The sequence below is a fragment of the Myotis myotis genome, unplaced genomic scaffold (assembly GCF_014108235.1).
Source record: "Myotis myotis isolate mMyoMyo1 unplaced genomic scaffold, mMyoMyo1.p scaffold_m19_p_1, whole genome shotgun sequence".
Taxonomy (NCBI): domain Eukaryota; kingdom Metazoa; phylum Chordata; class Mammalia; order Chiroptera; family Vespertilionidae; genus Myotis; species Myotis myotis.
The window spans coordinates 153,609,753-153,632,904 of record NW_023416313.1 but is presented as its reverse complement, the minus strand read 5'-3'; the positions used below and the strand labels follow the sequence as shown (position 1 = coordinate 153,632,904).

Genomic DNA, 23,152 nt, shown 5'->3' with positions numbered 1-23,152 from the left:
TCCTCTAAAATATGGCTACGAAGGAGCTAGTGGAATTCAGATTTCTTTTCATGCTTTAAAAAATTTTTTTCCGCACACCCTCCGTAGTCTCCCCTTCGCCCGCACCTCGCTAGACAGGCAGCACCTGGCCACCCTCCGAGGTCCTGATTTTGAAAAACGGAGCGGGCCAATCAGAATGCGGAGCGCTGTTTGGCGCTGCCATTCGAGCTGGGCCAGACCTGCGGTGGGACAACCGTGGCTCGGGGCGTCAGCGGAGGCGGCGGGGCGGCGGCATGAGGAGGGCTTTCTGGCTGCAGCGAGCGCACCAGGATATGCTGGCCGAGGGCCGCGGGCGGGCTAATGGAGGGAAGGGCAGCCTGTGAGACGTGACGGTGGAGACCAGCCCGGGCGGGGACCGGGACTGGAAGGGACGCCTGAGTAGCCGGCTGGTCCGGCGGCCTGGGGCCGGGTGGGGCGAGGACAGAAACGGACATTCCGCTGACCCTGCCAGGGCAGAAGGGGCCAGAAGTCGTCTTTACAGTTGGGAGAGAGCCGTGGGCAAAGCCAGGGTTGGAGGAAAGGGGAGCTTAGGAAGTGGCCGGAAGTGGCGAGAAGGTGCTAACGGGCGTTGGTACCGGGGACCGAAAGGATCAGGGAGGAGGAAGGGTGGTCTTTGTAAGTAGCTGAAAGGGTCGTGTGACAGGGGAGAAGGCTGGCGTAAGTGAAGGAAAGGTGAGGCGTGGCCAGATCAAAGGCTTGAGGGAAGGCGGTTGGGGGACGTGGAGCGAGGAGCCGGGCAAAGCCGTGGAGGTGGCTGGCGGCCGGGGCCGCGAAGCAGCGAGGAGGAGCGCACAGCCGAGCGTGTGCCGAACGTGGAAGGCTTGTTGGCGAGCGAGGTTCAGAACGCGGGTCCGGCCGCGGAGGGCGGGCGGCGCCTCCGGGATGTGGGATCAGCGGCTGGTGAGGTTGGCCCTGGTGCAGCAGCTTCGGGCTGCCTACGGCATTAAGGTCAAAGGTGGCCGCGGGCAGGGCGAGCGCCGGAGGCGGGACTCAGCCGCCGCGGCCGTAGTGGTAAGTCCTGGGGGAGATTCCGGTTGGGGGGTGGGGGTGGGCCGGGGAGGGGAAGCACAGCTCGTACTGTCACTACCAGGTCCTGCCGGCATGTTCATTCTGTATGGGCCCAAAAGAGAAGGTGGTTACGTGCGTCTGATTCAATCCAGGTAGCCACCGGCTGACGTTTAAAAGAATGACATGGCTTATTCGTTACAGGGGTTTTTGGTCACTCAGAGAAAGTTGCAGGACTTTTCAATCTCAGCAGCTTGACATTAAGAGATAGATCATCGCGGGGGGGGTGGGGGGCATGTAGCTGCCCTGTGCGTGGTAGGATGTTTCGCGGCATCTCTGACTTCTACCCACAAGATGCAAGTTGTGAAAATTAAAAATATTTCCAGGTTCCTTTCTCCGCTTTCTCCATCGTTGTCGTCCCCCGCCCCCCCCCCCCCCCCCCCTCAGACCTGTTACCTTTGCCTTTCTTTCTCCTAAGCTCCAAGGGCCCTTCTTTTGCTTCTGTAACTGGTTTCCTGAGCCTAAGCAGCCAGCTGGCTCACTTCTACTACCTCTGTCACTTTCTACATAAAATTTCTCTTATACTCTGGCCAGGGGGCTCAGTTGGTTGGAATGTGGTCCCACACACCAAAAGGTTGCTGATTCCATTCCCAGTCGGGGCACATACATAGGCTGCAGGTTCCATTCCAGGTCGGGAGTGTATGGAGGCAACGGGTCAATGTTTTTCTCTCTCTCATCTCAATAAAAATATATCTTGCAGTGAGGATTTTTTTAAAAATTATGTGTATACCTCATAAACTTTAGAGAAATTGTTTTTATATTCTTACAGAACCAACTATATTTGAGATTTTGGAAAGCCAATCGAGCTTTTAAATATTAACAAATATGTTGCCATATGAAAGAATTTGTACATGGATTTTTTTCACCGCTTAAGAAAAACTGACACCTGTCTTTAGATTCTGATAGGTCTGAGTTTGAATCCTGCTCTACCCCTACTAGATGTGTGATCTTGAACTGCTTGTTTAATTTTCCTAAGCTTCAGTTTCTACTCTATAAAGTGGGAATAATGGTATCTCTCCTTGGGCTGTCTAAAAAAAACAAAACTCTAAAATATGGCAATAGGACTACCACAATGCCTGTCACATGCCACTTAAACTAATTTTAGTTGTTACGATAATAAATGGTCTATATCCTGATTGTCACACTAGAAATACTAATAAAATGTTCTAATAAAGAAATACAGAAGAATATAGTGTTACATGAGTGGGATCTAACAAGATAGGTAACTGAAAACTATATTTCTTTAGTTATTTGGTGTTGGTTGGCTAATAATAGTTTTGAGTTTTTTGAGAAAAGAACTAGAAATCTTTTAAGGGTGGTATTATAAATGATATTTCAATATATACAGTTTAAAAAGCATGCTCTTTATGAGATCAAATTTTAGCAGTTACTTATGAAGCCAAATATTGAGAATATGTATGATATTTGTAGACATATAATCAGCTTCAGCATCTGATTTATTTTTGCATTTTGCTTGGTTGCACAGTATCAAGAAAATTTTGCTTTACTCAGACAAGGGGTTACCTATGTTAACTTTCTTTTTTTAAGTAGCTCTCTTTGAAATGGTAATCGTAGCAGCAGCAAATATTCTTTGAATGCTTGCTCTGCATCAGATTAAGACCTATGTGAGGATACTGAGGCATAGGGAATGTTAATTTGATCAAGGTCACTTGGTAAATGGAAGAGCCAGTATTTAAAATCTGGCAGTTCTCCCTCTAATAAACAGTTTGCTCTCTTACAGCATTATACTAAATTGTCTTTTCTGTATTCTTCAATTAAATGGAGCCACATGTTTGGAAAAGTGAAATTTTGTTAGTCTGTTGAATCATGAACAATGTTGAATGGTTTCTCATTGTAAATACAAAGTTAAATAATAAATAAGATGCTCTTAAAATATAAGTGCTTCAAGAGCATTCTTGGAGAGCAGATTCATTTAAGCTACATTAACATTTGTGAGATTAGGTATACACACTTATTTAATTTTGTATAAGTAGACACATATACAGGCTTTAATTTATTTTCTTTTTTATTTATTTTTTTATTTTAGTAAATCTTTGTTGTTCAGATTATTACATTTGTTCCTCTTTTTTTCCCCCCATAGCTCCCCTCCACCCAGTTCCCACCCCACCCTCTGCTCTTACCCCCCCCCACTGTCCTCATCCCTAGGTGCACAATTTTTGTCCAGTCTCTTCCCGCATCTCCCACACCCCTTTCCCCACCAAGAATAGTGAGTCCATTCCCTTTCTATGTCCCTGATTCTATTATAATCACCAGTTCATTCTGTTCATCAGTTTATTTATTCACTTGATTCTTAGATTCACTTGTTGATAGATGCATATTTGTTGTTCATAATTTGTATCTTTACCTTTTTCTTCCTCTTCCTCTTCTTAAAGGATACCTTTCAGCATTTCACATAATACTGGTTTGGTGGTGATGAACTCCTTTAGCTTTTCCTTATCTGTGAAGCTCTTTATCTGACCTTCAATTCTGAATGATAGCTTTGCTGGATAAAGTAATCTTGGTTGTAGGTTCTTGGTATTCATCACTTTGAGTATTTCTTGCCACTCCCTTCTGGCCTGCAAAGTTTCTGTTGAGAAGTCAGCTAACAGTCGTATGGGTATTCCCTTGTAGGTAACTGAGTTTCTTTCTCTTGCTGCTTTTAAGATTCTCTCTTTGTCTTTTGCTCTTGGCATTTTAATTATGATGTGTCTTGGTGTGGTCCTCTTTGGATTCCTTTTGTTTGGGGTTCTCTGCGCTTCCTGGACTTGTAAGTCTATTTCTTTCACCAGGTAGGGGAAGTTTTCTGTCATTATTTCTTCCAATAGGTTTTCAATATCTTGCTCTCTCTCTTCTTCTGGCACCCCTATAATTCTGATGTTGGTATGCTTGAAGCTGTCCCAGAGGCTCCTTACACTATCTTCATATTTTCGGATTCTTTTTTCATTTTGCTTTTCTGGTTGGGTGTTTTTTACTTCTTTGCATTTCAAATCTTTGCCTTGATTCTTGCGCTCCTCTGGTCTGCTGTTGGATTCTGTATAATATTTGTTATTTCAGTCCGTGTATGCTTAATTTCTAGTTGGTTCTTTATCACAACATCGAGGGTCTCATTAGATTTCTTGAGGATCTCAATAACTTTTTTTTTTTTTTTTTAATTGCTTAAAGTATTACAAAGGGTATTACATATGTGTCCATTTTATCCCCCCGCCCTAGACAGTCCCTAGCCTCCCCTATCCCCCAATGTCTTATGTCCACTGGTTATGCTTATATGCATGCATACAAGTCCTTTAGTTGATCTCTTACCCCCCTACCTCCTGCCCCGCAACCCATCCCGGCCTTCCTGCTGCAGTTTGACAATCTGTTTGAGGCAGCTCTGCCTCTGTATCTATTATTGTTCAAAAGTTTATAATGGTCTCTATTATCCATGAATGAGTGAGATCATGTGGTATTTTTCCTTCATTGACTGGCTTATTTCACTTAGCATAATGCTCTCCAGTTCCATCCATGACGTTGCAAATGGTAAGAGTTCCTTCCTTTTTAGAGCAGCATAGTATTCCATCGTGTAGATGTACCACCATTTTCTGATCCATTCATCTACTGATGGGCACTTAGGCTGTTTCCAGATCTTAGCTATGGTGAATTGTGCTGCTATGAACATAGGGGTGCATATATCCTTTCTGATTGGTGTTTCTGGTTTCTTGGGATATATTCCTAGAAGTGGGATCACAGGGTCAAATGGGAGTTCCATTTTCAGTTTTTTAAGGAAACTCCATACTGTCTTCCATAGTGGCTGCACCAGTCTGCATTCCCACCAGCAGTGCACAAGTGTTCCTTTTTCTCCACATCCTCTCCAGCACTTGTCGTTTGTTGATTTGTTGATGATAGCCAGTCTGACAGGTGTGAGATGGTACCTCATTGTTGTTTTGATTTGCATCTCTCGGATGATTAGTGACTTTGAGCATGTTTTCATATGTCTCTTGGCTTTCTGAATGTCCTCTTTTGAAAGGTGTCTATTTAGGTCCTTTGCCCATTTTTTGATTGGATTGTTTATCTTCCTTTTGTTAAGTTGTATGAGTTCCCTATAAATTTTGGAGATTAGGCCCTTATCAGATATGACATTGGCAAATATGTTTTCCCACACAGTGGGTTTTCTCGTTGTTTTGTTGATGGTTTCTTTTGCTGTGCAGAAGCTTTTTATTTTGATGTAGTCCCATTTGTTCATTTTCTCTTTCGTTTCAAGTGCCCTAGGAGCTGTATCAATGAAGAAATTGCTTCGGCATATGTCTGAGATTTTGTTGCCTTTGGATTCTTCTAGAATTTTTATGGTTTCCTGTCGTACATTTAAGTCCTTTATCCATTTTGAGTTTATTTTTGTGTATGGTGTAAGTTGGTGGTCTAGTTTCATTTTCTTGCATATATCTGTCCAATTTTCCCAGCACCATTTATTGAAGAGACTATCTTGGCTCCATTGTATGTTCTTGCCTCCTTTGTCAAATATTAATTGAGCATATTGGTTCGGGCCGATTTCTGGGTTCTCTATTCTATTCCATTGATCTATATGCCTATTCTTGTGCCAGTACCAGGCAGTTTTGAGAACAGTGGCTTTGTAATACATGAGGATCTCAATAACTTTATCGGCGGCTTCTAGACAGTTTTTGAGAGACCTTAAAAGTGTGGTTCTGAACTCAATATCCTCCATTGACAGTTTTGTCCTGTTTCTTTGTCTCCGCATTTTTTATGCTTTCTTGGTGCACCCCCTAGTGGTCTTTGTGCGCAGCCTTGTAGTTAAGCCTTGATTGTTGTAGTTAATACTGGGGGGGGATTTGACTTCCAGGCCAACTGGCTGTGAGAGTCAGCTGTGTCTGCAGTGGGAAAACTTCTGTCCTCTGGGGCGGTGCTAATCTAGCCTTTCCCTGAGGCTATCTGGCAAATGGCTCTGCTCAGGGCTTGGGCGGGGCCGGTCGCACGGGATCAACAGAGCAGGTGGAGGGAGCAGTTATGGCTGCTCTCAGTCCTGTCCCCAGAGGCTCTGCCTCTCAGAGTCCCAGCAACCGCTGCAAACCTCGGAGAGAAAGCTGCCTTCGAGTTCCAATCGATGCCAGACAGTCCTGCTTCTCCCGTTTGAGTCTGGGTCCCTAGAGACTCGCCGGGATCTGGAGCTCAGAATCTGAGCCTCCCTCCCGATTGAAAACAACAACCGCGCCCTCAGCCACCAGCCCGCTCCTCGCGTACCTCCGCACCTTTGTATTTTCCGCACTGCGCCTCCTCTGAGCCTCAGTATGCTGTTCTCTTTCCTTCTAGTTGAAGAATTTCCCCTCAGCCAGTCTTCCTGTGGTTCTGGGCGATGTCCGTTCCGTCTTTTAGCTGTATTTGTGAAGTGGTTGTTTGAGGCAGCTAACTCCGGTGTTTACCTATGTCGCCATCTTGGTTTTTCCCAATTTATTTTCTTAAATCCAATGAAAAGCTACAACTTTCTTATTCAGTGACACATTTTTAAGAAGTTTGAATGTGTGCACAAAGATAGTGTGTACAAACATGCAAGTTAACTGACATTTACAATTTTACTCTTGGGATTTTCAGTGTGTTAAATTTTGAATGTGAGTAATACATTTGAATGTGACTGTTTAAAATGGTTTTTAAAGTAGTTAAATGAAATTTGAATTAAATGTTTGCAGAATCCCTATTTTTGGGTAGCTTAGAAAGTAGTTTGAATAGCACTTTTCCATGGAGTGTGTAAAAGATAATCAGGTCTAAAAATAACCACTTCTGGTGTAATTTTAGGAAGTACCCAATGAATGACAGGAATTACCATTATCAGTTGACTTAACCTCTTGTTCAAATTAGTATTTATAAGGTGCCAGAAGGAAGGTATAAGGTCAGTATTTTTAAGGTCATTGAAAAAACAGGTAGTATTTTTTTAAAATACATTTTTATTGATTTCAGAGAGGAAGGGAGAGAGAGAGAGAGAAACATCAATGATGAGGCAGAATCATTAATCAGCTGCCTCCAACTGAGGATCCAGCCCACAACCAGGTCCTTGACCAGAATCAAAACCCGGGCCCTTTAGTCTGCAGGCCTAAGTTCTATCCACTGAGCCAAACCAGCTGGGGTGGAACAGGTAGTATTTTGAGGGAAACCTTAGTGTTTTGGGACAAATCTGTTTAAGAATTTCATGACTAAACACTAACAGGGTTTATTTTTCCATAATGGCTTTGGAAATGGAATTTACCACATTGCTTGAGGGCACTGACTTTATCTTTGCCATCATTGTACTCTTAGCACCTAGCATAAGGTAGTTACTTTTTACAAAATGTACTTGAAAGAATTGCTTTCTTTGTCTTGACTGACTGATAGTTTACTTCTGCTTTTTTTTTTTTTAAGTGTTGTTATTGACTTCAGAGAGGAGGGCAGAGAGAGAGAGGAAACATCAATGAGAATCATTGATCTGCTGCCTCTTGCACTTCCCCTACTGAGGATTGAGCTGGCAACTAGGGCTTGTGCCCCACTGGGAATCAAACTGTGACCTTCTGGTTCATAGGTTGATACTGCACCTCTGAGCCACCAGCTGGCTCTGCTATCTTTTTTTATTTGTTGAGGTTTTAAATTTGCCCTAATGTTTAAGAAAATTTATATTATGCTTAATATTTGTGTTAGAATAACTAAATTTGTCATTTTAGGGTAAAATATTTGGAGTACCTTTTAATGCATTGCCCCATTCTGTTGTACCAGAATATGGACACATTCCAAGGTAAGCAAAGTTTGAAATGAATAAATATTTCAAAGTGGTGTTTGAATGTTTAAAAATAAATAGTTGATTGACTCACACATTTGTTTTGAATTAACAGATGATTTCATTTCTCGGTAGTAATGTAAAAAAAAATTTACTTAAACTTTCACATATTTTTAACTTCAATTTTTACTTACTCCCAGGATTGAATTTTAAGGTTTAGTAATGAGTAAATGTTAGAGAGCAAATTATTTTTGTTCTATTAAATTAGAGATTTCAGATCTATACCAATTCTTTTGCCACAATTCTGATTATATTCAGTAATATACTGAATTACCAATACAGCTAAAATATTGATATTTTTATTTTAGAAAAGTTGGGTAAAAGAATTTTATGCTAAAATATTAGCTTATTTGTGAATATAAATTACATACCTTGAACTTTTTAATGTTGTTTACTATTTATAAATAATCTTTTGGACTAACTGGATCAGAAATTACTAGGTAAGTTTACATCTTAAGAAAATAGTTTAAATGCATTTAAAGAAACTGTTTTAGCTCTTTCTAATTATTTTTCCCTCTGTCCAAAGTAGGGTTCATTCTGCCTACTCTAGTCCAGTAACCTGGGTTTTTAATTGATGCATTGTCCAAAAGCACTTACTGAGCACCTTGCTGCCTTAGAATCATTTTCCCTCAGATAATAGGTGTAGATTCATAATCTTCATTAAGGTTTCCACTTAGTATTTTGCTTTTTAAATAATCTGCAAAGGTTTGTTTATATGGATTTTCAACATTTAGAATTGCAAATTCTAATAATGACTACATCTTTGTCATAATTTTTTGCGTGCTAAAAGAAACAACAAACTACTCTGTTACCCTCTGCGATGTTTAGTCACTGTGCACCAATGCAACTTTTATCAGTTGCTTACAGCTGATATCCATTCTAATTTATTGGTACCAGCTGTTAACTAAGCATCTAAAACTACCATTGGTTGTTAGAAATTGTTCAATATAAAAATTGAGCACACATCTTTAAATATGAAAAAGATTGTAAGGACTGGGGTGTATTTGATTTTCTGAGAGATAATGTTAGAGTGAGAAAAAAAAACACCTTGCCTTATTTTGGGGGAAACGTAGTAAGTAGATGGTAGATATTTTAAGCTGTGCATGCTGTGCAAGAGCACACATGGGGAGAGAATGAAGAAAAGAAGGCCTTGGAGCCTTGAGCCATCCTAGCATGTAGAGGTCTGGAAGAAGAAGAGGATCCAGAAAAGGGGTTTGAGAAGAAGCAGTCAGGGAGTCAGTAGGAAAACCAGAAGAGTGAAAAAGTATTTTTAAAATGATCTGGGAGTGGTCAAGTGTGTTATGCTGGTAGGACAAACAAGATGAAGACAATGAATTTACCATGGATTTGGCAAGGCAGAGGCCATTGGTGATTCTGAGAGCGCTTTTTTTTTTTTTTTTTTTTTTTTTGAGTAATGGCTATGAGAGTCTGATTGGAGAGGGTGGAGGAGAGACTGGGATATGAAGGAAGGTAGATTAGAGGCAGTGCAAAAGACAAGTCCTGTGCTCTGAATGAAAGCAGAGAAACAGGATTGAGAAGGATGTAGGTTAAGTGGGTTTACTGAAGTTGTCATGGGTAAAATGGTGGTTCCTAAAGAGGAATTTAGGAAGCACGTGGCCTTTTATCACAGGTTAAAGGGATTTGTACATCAGAGCTTCTGTAAGGGGTGTAGTGCCTGGTCTGCTCCTGTACTTTGGCAGAATAATGGGATTTAGAAAGATGTGTTCTGGCCACCTGAAAAGATTTCTCTGTTTCAGTTTTCTTGTTGATGCTTGCACATCTCTAGAAGAGCATATTCATACAGAAGGGCTTTTTAGGAAATCAGGATCTGTTATTCGTCTAAAAGCGTTAAAGGTAAGCATATTCTTAAACTGTCATTTTTCTTTTGTATCATATTTTTGGTGTGGTTTTGTGATTGAACTATGTAGAAGTATTACATGAATTATTGACAGAAATTGAATTTGAAAATAGCTTTTTTCATGGCAGAAAACTTTTTTCCAAAAGAAAGTAAATCATTTCTGTAATGCTCTTCCCCCCACCCTGTTTTATTGAGGTATAATTCACCAGTACATTTAGGATGAACAACTTGATGTTTTGATTTACATATACATTGTGAAATCACCACAATCAAGCTGTTTATAAAATGCTTTGAAAGTTTAGAGTAGTTTAAAATTCATGGTCCTAGTTTCTATAAATGAAAAAAAAATTTTTTTTATTATTTTTAGCCTTCTGAAAAGGAGATATATTAAAATAAGAGTTAAAAGAAATTTATTTTAAAAAGGTCTTTAGAGTACAAGAAAGGATAGTTTATTTGCAATATACTCCTAAGCCCCCAAACACTCAAGATTATTTTATCTATTTCAGAATAAACTGGATCATGGTGAAAGTGGCCTGTCTTCTGCACTTCCTTGTGATATTGCAGGACTTCTTAAGCAGTTTTTTAGGGAATTGCCAGAGCCCATTCTCCCAGCTGATTTACATGAAGCACTTTTCAAAGCTCAACAGTTAGGAACAGAAGAGAAGAATAAAGCTACATTGTTGCTCTCCTGTCTTATGCCTGACCACACTATTGATATATTAAGATACTTCTTTAATTTCCTCAGGAATGTTTCTCTTAGGTAAGTAGTAATGAAAAGTCTTGGGAAATGAGAATTTAATTACTCAAGTAGCTGGATTTACTCTTATAGATAATAAAATTTCATTTGGAGTGAAAACTTTTCTTAAAAGTCCTATATAACAAAACCCTAATATGCAAATCAACCAAACAGCAGAAGACTGGTCGCTATGATGCACACTGACCACCAGGGTGCAGATGCCCAACGCAGGACGCTCTTGTGTTGAGCATCTGCCCCCCCCCCCCCCCAGAGGGAGGTGACCGGTGGGGGCGGGGCTGGTGAGCAGGCGGGGCCAGGTTGCCAGGCAAGGTGGGTGCCAGTGGGGGCCCCCTGATCCCCCCACCGGCCACTCGCCCCACAGGTTAGCCCTGATTGTCGGCCAGGCCTTGGAACCCTACTCTGTGTATTGGGAACAGTCTCTTAGAAAGAAAAATTAAAACCTGGCAAGGCTACTCTTAACACTGAAAAAACAGGATGATGCAGTGATGACATGCATGGACTCTGGCTTGTCCATTTTGTGGTCAGCCCTGATTCTGACACTTATAACTGTGTGACAAAGCCAGTTACTTAACTTCTCTCTGCTTCAGTTCTTCCACCCACAAGATGGGGAAAATGGTACTACTGCCTCAGAAGGATCATGTTATGTATTACTTTTTATAATCAGGGCAAAAAAAATGTAGCTGCCCATACAACAGCAAGATGCCTTTTACCTGTATGAAAAGTATGGTCACTGGTGCATGCAGTGTCCTAGTGAGGGGAATGTCCAACTGCTGGTTTAGGCCTGATCCCCACTGGCATAAACCAGCAATCGGACAACATCCCCCAACTGGCGCAGGCCGGGCAGAGGGGATGCCACCCTTCACCCCACCTCCTCCCCTGCATGAATTTTGTGCACCAGGCCTCTAGTATTATATATTTCCTTTCCATAAGAAGTCTATCCTGTATAATTTAAGAAACAATATACCAAATGATTTACTATGTCTTCTCTGTGATCATTATGAATGCCTGGACAGCTTATTGGTGATTGTAGGATTCTTTGTCCACTGAATGGTTTCAGATTACTGTGTTTTTAAAATATTTGTGTTTTGCTCTTCAAATTTCTCTTCTCTTTGCTGTCAATGAGCCTGCTTGTTCTAGACATACTTCCTGCCTTCTAATACTTCAGATTTTCTGTGTGTGGGTTTGAAAATCAGACATGTTCAATTTGTGTGGAAAAACAAAGTGTGAGCTCTATGTTTGCATGATTTTGATGATGTGTATCTAAGCACACAGAAGCTGTGTATTTCTGGTTCTGTCTTTATTCAACCTGATCATGTAGATGAGTAGATGAAGGGTAACTATATTGTGACTTGTGTTGGACTGGAAAAGTAAAAGGTCTTCAAAATATACTTAATATTTTATTTTAATTTTTATCTTTGGTGCCATCTCATAAAAGCTTTTTTTCATTTAGGTCCAGTGAGAATAAGATGGATAGCAGCAATCTTGCAGTGATATTTGCACCAAATCTTCTTCAGACAAGTGAAGTACATGAAAAGATGTCTGCCAACACAGAAAAAAAGCTACGATTGCAGGCTGCAGTAGTACAGACTTTTATTGATTATGCATCAGATATTGGTAAGATGTAGTTGCATTATTAAGTAACTAGAGGCCCAGTGCATGAAATTCGTGCATGGGAGAGGGGGTCCCTCAGCCCGGCCTGCACCCTCTCCAATCCGGGACCCCTTGGGGGATGTCTGACTGCTGATTTAGGCCTGATTCCTGGGGGATTGGGCCGTTCGGCAGTCAGACATCCCTCTCATCACCCAGGACCAGTGGCTCCTAACCGCTCACCTGCCTGCCAGCCTGATCACCCCTAACCACTCTGCCTCCCTGCCTGATCGCCCCTAACCACTCTGCCTGCCTGTCTGATGCCCCTAACTGCTCCCCTGCCTGCCTGATTGCCCCTAACCTCTCTGCCTGCCTGCCTGATGTCCCTAATCGCTTCTGCCTGCTTGCCTGATCGCCCCTAATTGCATTCCCCTGCCGGCCTGATCACCCCTAACTGCCCTCCCCTGCTGGCCTGATCTCCCCTAACTGCCTCTGCCTCAGCCCCCCCGGAAGACATCCGGTCTAATTAGCATATTACCCTTTTATTAGTATAGATAGGATTTATTTAAGTGAGGGAGATCCCAGCTTCTTCAAGTGAACTATGAAGACAACTGTTAGAAAGTTGATATATACTATTGAAACATTTTGGGGGGGCGGGGGCAAGTAGAGGAAAGATCTTAATTGTGAACATTTTCTTTTAGGACATGTTCCAGATTTTATCATGGAAAAGATACCGCCTATGTTGGGTATTGATGGTCTCTGTGCTACTCCATCACTGGAAGGCTTTGAAGAAGGTCAATATGAAACTCCTGGTGACTGTAAGAGAAAGCGAAGACAAAGTGTAGGAGGTAAGGAGGAGTGACAGTTTGTTTTAGAGAGGTACAGCAATTTGCTTTATCTGAAATTCGCTTGAACATAAAAAAGTAGAAACTATGGTGTATGCCATTTTGGTGCTTACAGCATAGTTAGAACGGCATGACATATGCATGTGAAAAGTAAAAGTGACAGTATAATTTAATATTAAGTGCTAGATCTTCAGCACAAACCAAATGAGAAAAGTTCCCAGGATTATAATGGTCAGGGCTCTTCAAAGTGAACCTTCTTGAAGAAAAGGTAAAATGTAAGGGGGATTGGGTGGAGGACCAGAATAATTGTATCTTTTTTTTTTTTTTTTTTAATATATTTTTTATTGATTAAGATATTACATATGTGTCCTTGTCCCCACGTTACCCTCTACCCCCCACCCCCCCCACCCCCGCTCATGCCCTCACCCCCCCGTTGTCCATGTCCATTGGTTAGGCCTATATGCTTGCATATAAGTCCTTTGGTTGATCTTTCCCCCTTACCCCCACCCTCCCCTACCTTCCCTCCAAGTCCCGACAGTCCAATCAATGCCTCTCCGTCTCTGGATCAGTCCTTGTTCATCAGCTTATGTTGTTCATTATATTCCACAAATGAGTGAGATCCTGTGGTATTTATCCGCTCTCAAGTTCCATCCATGCTGTGGCAAATGGTAAGAGTTCCTTTTTCTTCTTCCTCTTCTTAAAGAATACCTTTCAGCATTTCATATAATGCTGGTTTGGTGGTGATGAACTCCTTTAGCTTTTTCTTATCCGTGAAGCTCTTTATCTGACCTTCTATTCTGAATGATAGCTTTGCTGGATAAAGTAATCTTGGTTGCAGGTTCTTGGCATTCATCACTTTGAATATTTCTTGCCACTCCCTTCTGGCCTGCATGGTTTCTGTTGAGAAATCAGCTGACAGTCGTATGGGTACTCCCTTGTAGGTAACTGACTGTCTTTCTCTTGCTGCTTTTAAGATTCTCTCTTTATCTTTTGCTCTTGGCATTTTAATTATGATGTGTCTTGGTGTGGTCCTCCTTGGATTCCTTTTGTTTGGGGTTCTCTGTGCTTCCTGGACTTGTAAGTCCATTTCTTTCACCAGGTAGGGGAAGTTTTCTGTCATTATTTCTTCAAAAAGGTTTTCAATATCTTTCCCTCTCTCTTCTTCTGGTACCCCTATAATTCTGATGTTGGTACGCTTGAAGTTGTCCCAGAGGTTCCTTACACTATCTTCATATTTTTGGAATCTCTTTTCTTTTTTCTTTTTCGGTTGGGTATTTTTTGTTTCTTTGTATTTCAAATCTTTGACTTGATTCTTGGGATCCTCTTTTCTGCTGCTGGATCTCTGTAAATTATTCTTTATTTCAGTCAGTGTATGCTTAATTTCTAGTTGGTCCTTTTTCATGTCCTCCATGGTCTCCCTATACTTATTGAGGGATTCATTAAATTTATCGGCGGTTTCCATAAAATTCTTGAAAAACCTTATAACCGTGGCCTTAAACTCTATATCCAATCGTTTGCTTTCCTCCATTTCTGCCATTTGTGACCTGTTTCTTTGTCTCCGCATTTTGGCAGCTTCCCTGTGTTGATAGAGTGGCCCTGTGCGCCAGATGTCCTGTAGGGCCCAGTAGCTCAGCCTCCCCAGTTACCTGGGGTGGACACTCTTGGTGCACTCTTGGTGCCTTGGTTGTTGTAGAATCACTGGGAGGAATTGACCTCCAGGCCAATTGGCTGTGAGAATCAGCTGTGTCTAAAGTGGGAGAACTTCTGTGCTGAAGACACCCTTCTGGGGCAAGACTTGCTTCAGCGGGGCTTTGGTGCTCACTGAGTCTGCTCCCTGAGTGCGTCCCTTATGGATCTGAGGAGTTGCAATCTGGATGGTCCCCCTCTGACCACTGGGTACAGTGGCTCCTGGATCTAGGGAGGTGCTAATTCAGCCTCTGCCTGAGGCCACACAGCAGGAGCCAGGAAGAGGCTCAGCTGTGAAGCAATGCAAGCCGCTGCGGGGCCTTGGGCCTTCTCTTGGAAGTTCCAGGTCTGCCTGGTTCGGCTGCAGTTAGGTACATTCACATGCAAAAGCCTCTGCCGCAGCCTGGGTGGGGCGGGGTCTCAGGGAGTCAGAGGGCGGAGAAAGCGGCCATGGCCGATTCTCCGCCAGAGTCGCGCGTCTCAGTGTTCCGGTAACGGCTGCAAGCACCTCTGAGGGAAAGCCGCCCTCAAGTTCGCTCGCTGCCGGACAGACCAGCTTCTCCCCGTATGAGACCTGGGTCCCCAGAGACTTCCCGGAACCGGAGTTCAGAGCCGTCGGGAGTTTGTGATTCAAAAAGACAGCCGCGTCCTCAGGCGCCACCCCCTTTCCTCGCGCGCGCGCGCCGCCGTACCTCTGCACTTCACCTCCGCAGCGCCTCTGGCTCTCAGCGTGCTTTTCTTTCCTTCTAGTTGTGGAATTTACACTCAGCCAGCCTTCCTGTTGTTCTGGATGATGTTTGCTCAGTCCTTTGCGGTAATTTTCAATTGTTGTGTGAGGCGATAATTTCCCGGTGTTTACCTATGCCGCCATCTTAGTTGCTCTCCCAGAATAATTGTATCTTACTCTAGATGAGAAGAATGCTATGAAAAAATATTTCTGTAAGAAGTAGTCAATATCTGTAAAAAGACCAACGTGACTTGAAGTGTTCATCCTAAGGATTAGGATGATACTATGGTGAGCTCAATGTCAGGCTAAAGAATTAGAACATTGAGTATTGGAGAACCATTGAAGTCATAACATGATTAAAAATACGGCAGTCCTCGGGTTACATCGAACTCGACGTACATCACCATCTCCCATTTATTAAAAAAAAAAGTTCCATCATTTCGACGTATGTACATATGTACTTAGTTTTTTATTTATTTACCACAAGTAAAGGTCAGGAATTGTTATCTTTCTTTTAAATTTTTTTTACTGTTTCAATTCATTACTGCTGTGTATGTGCTCCATGTGAGTGACGTAGGTGCTTATATAGGTGGGTTCCGACTTACGGTGAAAATCACATTACGTCGTGCCCTAGGAATGGATCTCCAACGTAACCCGAGGACCTACTGTATTTTAGAAAGTTACCTAGTTTGAAGAACTGAGACTTGGAGGTAGGGAGAATAGTCAGAAATGTGGGGCAATAATCCAGGTATGAGATAATGATTTGAAAGTGATATGAATTAAATAATGTGGGAACATTACCAAGGAAGAAACAAAAAAATCCAGGGTTCCATTGTAGTGAAATCAATTATAATACTTTTCAGCTGCTTTTTTTAATTTAATTTTTTAAATTCTCACCTGAGGATATTTTTTCCATTTATTTTTTAGAGAGTAGAAAGGAGGGATGGAGAGGTAAGGAGAGGGAGAGATATGAGAGAGACACATTGATAGGTTGCCTCCCGCATGCATCCTGACGGGCCAGGGATTGAACCCGCAACCTAGGTACATGCCCTTGATGGGAAATAAAACCTGCCACCCTTCCGTGTACAGGCTGATGCTCTAAAAGCGCTGAGAAACACTGGCCAGGGCCTCATCTCCTTGATGAAGAAGTCTGTGGCCGTAACTCCTCCAATTATCTTGGAAAATTTCTTATCTTTTGAGTATTGGAACCAGTTGTCATTAACTACCCCCTTTCTTTTAACTATTGGTTTATATAGTATTACCTTCTATTTTTTCTTTGCTTCCTGTATAAATTTCTTATGCCTTCTGCATCAGTTTCCTAGGGCTACTATAACAAAGTACAACAAACTGGGTGGCTTGAAACAAAACTTGAGTACAACTGCAGAGACCATAATTGCAAATAAGGTCACATTCTCAAGTACTGGGAGTTAGGACTTAAACATATCTTGGAGGACACAATTCAACCCATTAAACTTCTTCCTATCCCAAATGTAGCTATTTTAAGACACAGATTATCTTTACTACCCTACTTCCTTATAGTTTGTTACCTCATCTAAATAGTTGAACACTGGATCTCTCTTATTCACTGTTAACGCTCAAATGTCAGTTTCAGATTCATGCAAATTATTTAATAACAATTTTCCTATTTAACCACGTCAGTTCCACTTTAGTAAGGGAGGACCTACTAGGCATTCTTCTTCTTTTTTTTTTTAAAATACATTTCAGAGAGGAAGGGAGAGGGAGAGAGATATAGAAACATCAATGGTGAGAGAGTATCATTGATCAACTGCCTCCTGCACACCCCCTACTGGGGATTGAGCTCACAACTTAGGCATGTGCCCTTGCCTGGAATCAAACCCGGGATCCTTCAGTCCACAGGCCAACGCTCTACCCACTGAGCCAAACCAGCTAGGGCTAGGCATTATTCTTTAAAAAATAAAAGTCTAAACATGACCCCCAACCACTGAGTCATACCAGCCAGACTAGTGTTTATTTTTTATGTTATAGTTAGCCTTCTTTCTTTTTAATATCAGACTTTGAAATGCCACAAACATCACTGTGACCTGATTTGCGGTAGCTTTAAAGAATCTTTTGACTTTTTTTTTTTTTACTTTTTAAATTGTGGAAAAATAAAACAAAATTTACCACCTTAACCATTTTAAGTGTACGCTTCAGTAGTGTTCAGTACATTCACATTGTACAACCAAACTATAGAACTTTTATTTTGCTGTTATAAGAGTTACTTATTCCTTAACTTTATGCTATATATGACAATTCTCAATAATTGTATTGCTCCAGAATGTACACAGAATTTATGAGCACACTCTTAAAATAAGTAAGAGGAATTTGGTCTATCATAATTTTCCCATTCTTGCCTGTGTATGCGAGTGTGTGGGCTCCTTGGCATTGTCTTTGTGTTAACGAATGTCTTTCATGGACACTGATGCAGCACTGAACTGATTCAATTAATATGATGCCCTGAAATCCTCTATAATAATAAAAGCATAATATGCTAATTAGACCAGACATCCTTCCGGATGAAGCTGGAGATGCGAGGGAAGCCCGGGTCCTGGGTGCCTGCCGGTGGCCTGAGGGAAGCAGATGCCGGCAGCCAGGGGAAGGAAGGCCTACTCTTGCACGAATTTCATGTATGGGGCCTCTAGTGTATAATTAAAGGCTAATATGCAAATCGACCGAACGGCGGAACAACTGGTCGTTACGACGCGCACTGACCACCAGGGGTCAGACGCTCAATGCAAGAGCTGCCCCCTGGTGGTCAGTGCGCTCCCACAAGGGGAGCACCACTCAGCCAGAAGCTGGGCTCCCAGCTGGCAAGTGCAGTGACAGTGGCGGGAGCGCCTCCTGCCTCCGTGGCAATGGATGTCTTCTTTGAGCAGGCCTAAGCTGTCAGTCGGACATCCCCTGAGGGCTCCCAGACTGTGAGAGGGCGCAGGCTGGGCTGAGGGCCCCATCTCCCCCGAGTGCACGATTTTTGTGCACCAGGCCTCTAGAGAGGTGGTCTATACTTTCAGTGTGGCCCATTATGCTCCAAGGACGGTCTCAGATTATGGAGGGAACAGTTTGTCTTTCCATACTCCTGGCTTTGCTGTGCTGGTCTAACTGTGTTTATCTGCTGTGGCTGAATCTGTTGCTCTCTGTCTTCTGCTCTGCATCTTGTTTCTCTTCTTTTCCTTTCTTTTTTCTTTTTCCTCTCCCATATTAACCTTGTTTATCTGCCCAGGTTTCATAAAGGTTGGCTTGGTTAGCCATTGCCTGCAAGTTAGAGCATTGCCTATTTTTGGCTCTTTGAGGTTTTCAGTATTCTCCTGGTTTGTATATATTTCACTTGAGAGTGTAAGATTTCTCAATACATAAGTGCGCTATAGCTGAGCTTGAATTTACTAGTAAATAACTACGTTGAGTGATATTTGCTAATTAACTTTTTTTTTTTTTTTTTTACCTTGGGTTCTCAGAAGTTGTATTTCTTTATTTTTTTTATTTTTTTTTTAATCTTTAATTTCTTTATTGGTTAAGGTATTACAAATGTGTCCTCATCCCCCCATTAACCTTCAACTTCCCCCCTCCCCCCTCAACTCATGCTCTTATCCCCCTGTTGTCCGTGTCCATTGTTTTGGCTTATATGCATGCATACAAGTCCTTTAGTTGATCTCTTCCCCTTACCCCCACCCTCCCCTACTTTCCCTCTGGGGATTGATAGTCTGATCCCTGTTTCTCTGTCTTTGGATCTGTCCCTGTTCATCAGTCTATGTTGTTCTCTATATTCCACAAATGAGTGAGATCATGTGGTATTTATCTTTCTCTGACTGGCTTACTTCACTCAGCATAATGCTCTCCAGTTCCATCCATGCTGTTGCAAATGGCAAGAGTTCCTTCTTCTTTACCGCAGCGTAGTATTTCATTGTGTAGATGTACCACAGTTTCTTAATCCACTCATCTGTTGATGGGCACCTAGGCTGTTTCCAAATCTTAGCTATGGTGAATTGAGCTACTATGAACATAGGGGTGCATATATCCTTTCTGATTGGTGTTTCTGGCTTCTTGGGATATATTCCTAGAAGTGGGATCACTGGGTTGAATGGGAGTTCCATTTTTAATTTTTTGAGGAAACTCCATACTGTTCTCCACAGTGGCTGCACCAGTCTGCATTCCCACCAGCAGTGCAAAAGGGTTCCTTTTTCTCCACATCCTCTCCAGCATTTGTTGTTTGTTGATTAACATATTTAAGAGATTTTTTTGTTTCATTGTGACTAAAAATTAGGGGAACATTTTTGCATGAAAGTATTCCTGTGGAAGTCACAATTTCTTATATAGCTAAATCCAGTGTATATTTTTTGGCTTGTATTATTGGGAATCTCTGACTATTTGATTATGTCTTGTCTTTCCTGATTTTTTTTCCTCTCCTTTTTTATTTGTTTATTTTTGGTTTTGCTTTGTAATACTGTGCTTTCATGGTTTCCCTGCCTCTTAAGTCATTTGTTCTGTCTCATTTTTCTGGATTTTTTTCTGACCACCTCTTGAATGTTCCATTCTTTCATATTTGATCTTCTTACTCTTTGTCCTCTATTTATTTGTTTATTTTAAAAATAGATTTATATTGATTTCAGAGAGGAGGGAGAGAGAGATAGAAACATCAGTGATGAGAAAGAATCATTGATCAGCTGCCTCCTGCACACCCCACACTGGGGAGCAAACCCACAAGCCGGGGGACCAGGAATCAAACTGTGACCTCCTGGTTCATAGGTCTATGTTCAATCACTGAGCCATGCTGGCCGGGCTTTGTCCTCTTTTTAAATGATCTCATTCATTGTCATTTTTAAAAACTACCATTTCTGGTCTGATGATTCCCAAATCTGCTTCTCCGGCCTAGATCTTTACACAAATGGATTTATATCATCTCAGTGTTTCTTAGACATGTCTAACTCTTCTTTCATAATGTCCCTTGTTTTTTTTTTGGTGGCACCATTATCTACTGACTCAGCAAGTCAGAATTTTCCCCACATCTCACTGTTCACCAAATGTTGTAACTTTGATCTCCTAAATTATTCCTGCCTCCATTTTTCCACTGTTCTGTCCCTGTTCAGACCTTCATCTGCTGTCTGGCTAATTTCCACTCTTCCTTCAGGTCTCAACTATCACTTCCTCAGGAATACCTTTGACTCCCCAGTATAAATCAGTTGTTATAATTGTACCTCAGACTATTTAACCCACTTGTCATGTATTTAGTATTTCCTTAGTGTACTTGTTTCCTCTCTGAGAATAAGTTCCCTAAAGGCAGACTGTTTTGGTCACTGTTGTATCTCTAATGCTAGTGCAGTGCTTGACACATTATAGGAACAAATTAAATACTTGTTGAATGACTTAGTAACATACTTAGAAGAACCTTCAGCTAGTTTGCCTGCCTCTAAGGAGGCTTGCTGCCTCAGGTCTGTCTTTCACACTGCTGTCTGAGCAATTTTTCTAAAATGTGGATCAGACAGTTTTGCCTTTGGAGAAAGAAGTTCAAGTTTTTCAAAATGACAAACAAGCCCTCTTCCTGATATAAAAAGGGTTATCTTATGTTCACTTCAGCAGCACATACACTAAAAATTGGAATGATACAGAGAAGATTAGCATGACCCTTGCACAAGGATGATACAAATTCCTAAATTTTTGTGACTGTGGGGGGAAGGGTGGTGGGTGGAGGTGGAAGAGGATATGTGGGAGATAAATAGTGGTGGAAAATAATAAAATAAAGGGAAGAATTAAAAACAAACAAACCACAAGATACTACTTTAAAAAGGCTTATCTTTTACCTTATCTACTGTTCACTGTTTGCTCTAACAATATCAATCTACTTGGTTTCACCCAGCCATTGTAGCTCTGGTTGTGCGTTGACCCATGAACCAAGAGGTCACCAGTTCCATTCCCAGTCAGGGCACATGCCTGGGTTGCAGGCTCCATCCCCCGTTGGGGGCATGCAGGAGGCAGCCGATCTTTGATGTTGCTCTCTCATCAATGTTTCTATCTCTCTATTCTTCTCCCTTCCTTTCTCTCTAAAATAAATCAATAAAAACATTTTTAAAAAGATCTGCTAGTTTCTAGTATACATAAATCTTGTGTTTACTTACATGCCTATGCATATGCTGTTCACCTTGCCTCAAATCAACAACCTAATTCTTCAGAACACAGGCCAGGTTTTACTTACCCTGCAAAGCTTTTTCTCTTATTGCCACTTCCCCTTCCTCAACAAGTAATGCTTTCCTCTTCCATACTCTTTCTGTACATCATAAGTATTTTACATTTCATTTGGTATTGTATAGCTCTTATTTTTTGAAAGAGAGATCAGAGTATAAGTGAAATGGAATAAAATATACCACTTAGGTTTTTTCCTATTTTGAAATAATAACCTTAACTGACCTTAAAAACGTATGTTGATACAAATGTAGATTCTAGAAGACCACAAATATCAATATGAATTATTGGTGAAAGTTAGGTAAATGTTATAATTAATTATATGATTATATATGCCTTGCATTTCAGATTTTGTCAGTGGAGCACTAAATAAGCTTAAATATAACAGAACACCCTCTGTTACACCTCAACAAGAAAGAAGCAGTAAGTGTTATATGTATTTAATGAAAATTTCTGAGTTATTTTGGTTTAATCAAATCCAATATTTTCAGTGGAGATACTGTACTATAATACTATGCTGTGACTTGCTAATTACATTGGATATAATAAACCCAAAATTATAGATAAGAATTTATTTTAGTCTATTTTATCTTTAATCTTCTAAATCATGCTTTTCTGTTGCTTATAAGTTAGATGTTATTGAACATGTAAAAATAACTCAATTTTATTTTTGTTTTAGAACCAGAAGTTTATTAGTATATGTGACCCTCTCCCTTTTTTTTTATGTTGGTTTGCTTGTGGCTGAAATTATTTAGCCCAGTAACAGACAATTATAATTTTCTTCCCTATGTTAATATTCTTTAATGTGAATTATATGCATCTTTTAGTATATTTTGCTCAAGTTACTACAGCTTGCCTATTTTTATTTTACAGAATTAATGATATTTAGTTTTATAGCATGTATTTGATAATGTGAACATATATCACTTCATTCTTTGTTTAGTCCTAAGTAATAGTTTTATAAGAATAAATTTATAAAGCTTTTTTATTTTATCAGCATTGTGGGAGAAACAATAAATTGTGGGTGTTTTTCAGCCCAGCTGTCTGAATCTCCAGTGATTCTTACACCAAATGCTAAGCGCAAACTGCCAGTAGATTCTTCTCATGGTTGCTCAAGTAAGAAAAGGAAGTCCATCAAGCACAATTTTAATTTTGAGTTGTTGCCAAGTAATCTCTTCAGTACCAGTTCTACACCAGTATCAGGTAACAAATGTGATTTATATAATTGGGTTGTAAACATTAACATAAGTGCCTGTTCTGGGTAAAGTGCTATTTCATGTTAATACTGCCCTTGAGGAGCCAGAGCTTTATTTTTTATTAAACCTGAATTTTTATAAAGTCCCCTAAATTTTAAAATAGACTGATCTGTATAATTGACGTGCATGTGGTTTATGGCCATGCCCATTGAAAGTTATGAGAAATAACTGGGAGGGAGAGTCTGGCTTCTGTGGATAGCATCAATGCTAAGATTTTATGTGATTGGACATACTGAATTCTACTTCTGGATCTGTAGCTATAGGTGTATTGCTGTCTTCTGTTGAGTTGAGGTTGTCCAGAGTTTGATCATCTCTGAATCCACAGTGGCGTAACTATCATGAGTTGCATGTGG

At 41.0% G+C, this 23,152-nt stretch overlaps 1 protein-coding gene and 1 pseudogene across 4 annotated transcripts in view; both read left to right on the top strand.

Annotated features, from left to right (window-relative positions):
• The first annotated feature begins 220 nt into the window (after nucleotides 1–220).
• Nucleotides 221–23,152, top strand: part of LOC118649436 (rho GTPase-activating protein 11B-like) — a 30,165-nt gene continuing 7,233 nt past the window's right edge. Inside the window, exons 1-8 of one of the 4 annotated variants that reach the window (XM_036296486.1) lie at nucleotides 221–1,050; nucleotides 7,779–7,849; nucleotides 9,649–9,745; nucleotides 10,256–10,509; nucleotides 11,957–12,120; nucleotides 12,795–12,941; nucleotides 21,892–21,966; nucleotides 22,579–22,746. In XM_036296486.1, coding sequence (XP_036152379.1) covers nucleotides 922–1,050; nucleotides 7,779–7,849; nucleotides 9,649–9,745; nucleotides 10,256–10,509; nucleotides 11,957–12,120; nucleotides 12,795–12,941; nucleotides 21,892–21,966; nucleotides 22,579–22,746 — 1,105 coding nt within the window. In that variant the 5' untranslated portion in view covers nucleotides 221–921. Of the gene's footprint in view, nucleotides 1,051–7,778; nucleotides 7,850–9,648; nucleotides 9,746–10,255; nucleotides 10,510–11,956; nucleotides 12,121–12,794; nucleotides 12,942–21,891; nucleotides 21,967–22,578; nucleotides 22,747–23,152 lie in introns of those variants that run through there. The other 3 variants (XM_036296477.1, XM_036296501.1, XM_036296493.1) reach the window with 3 other exon arrangements.
• LOC118661384 lies at nucleotides 20,930–21,023 on the top strand (annotated as a pseudogene).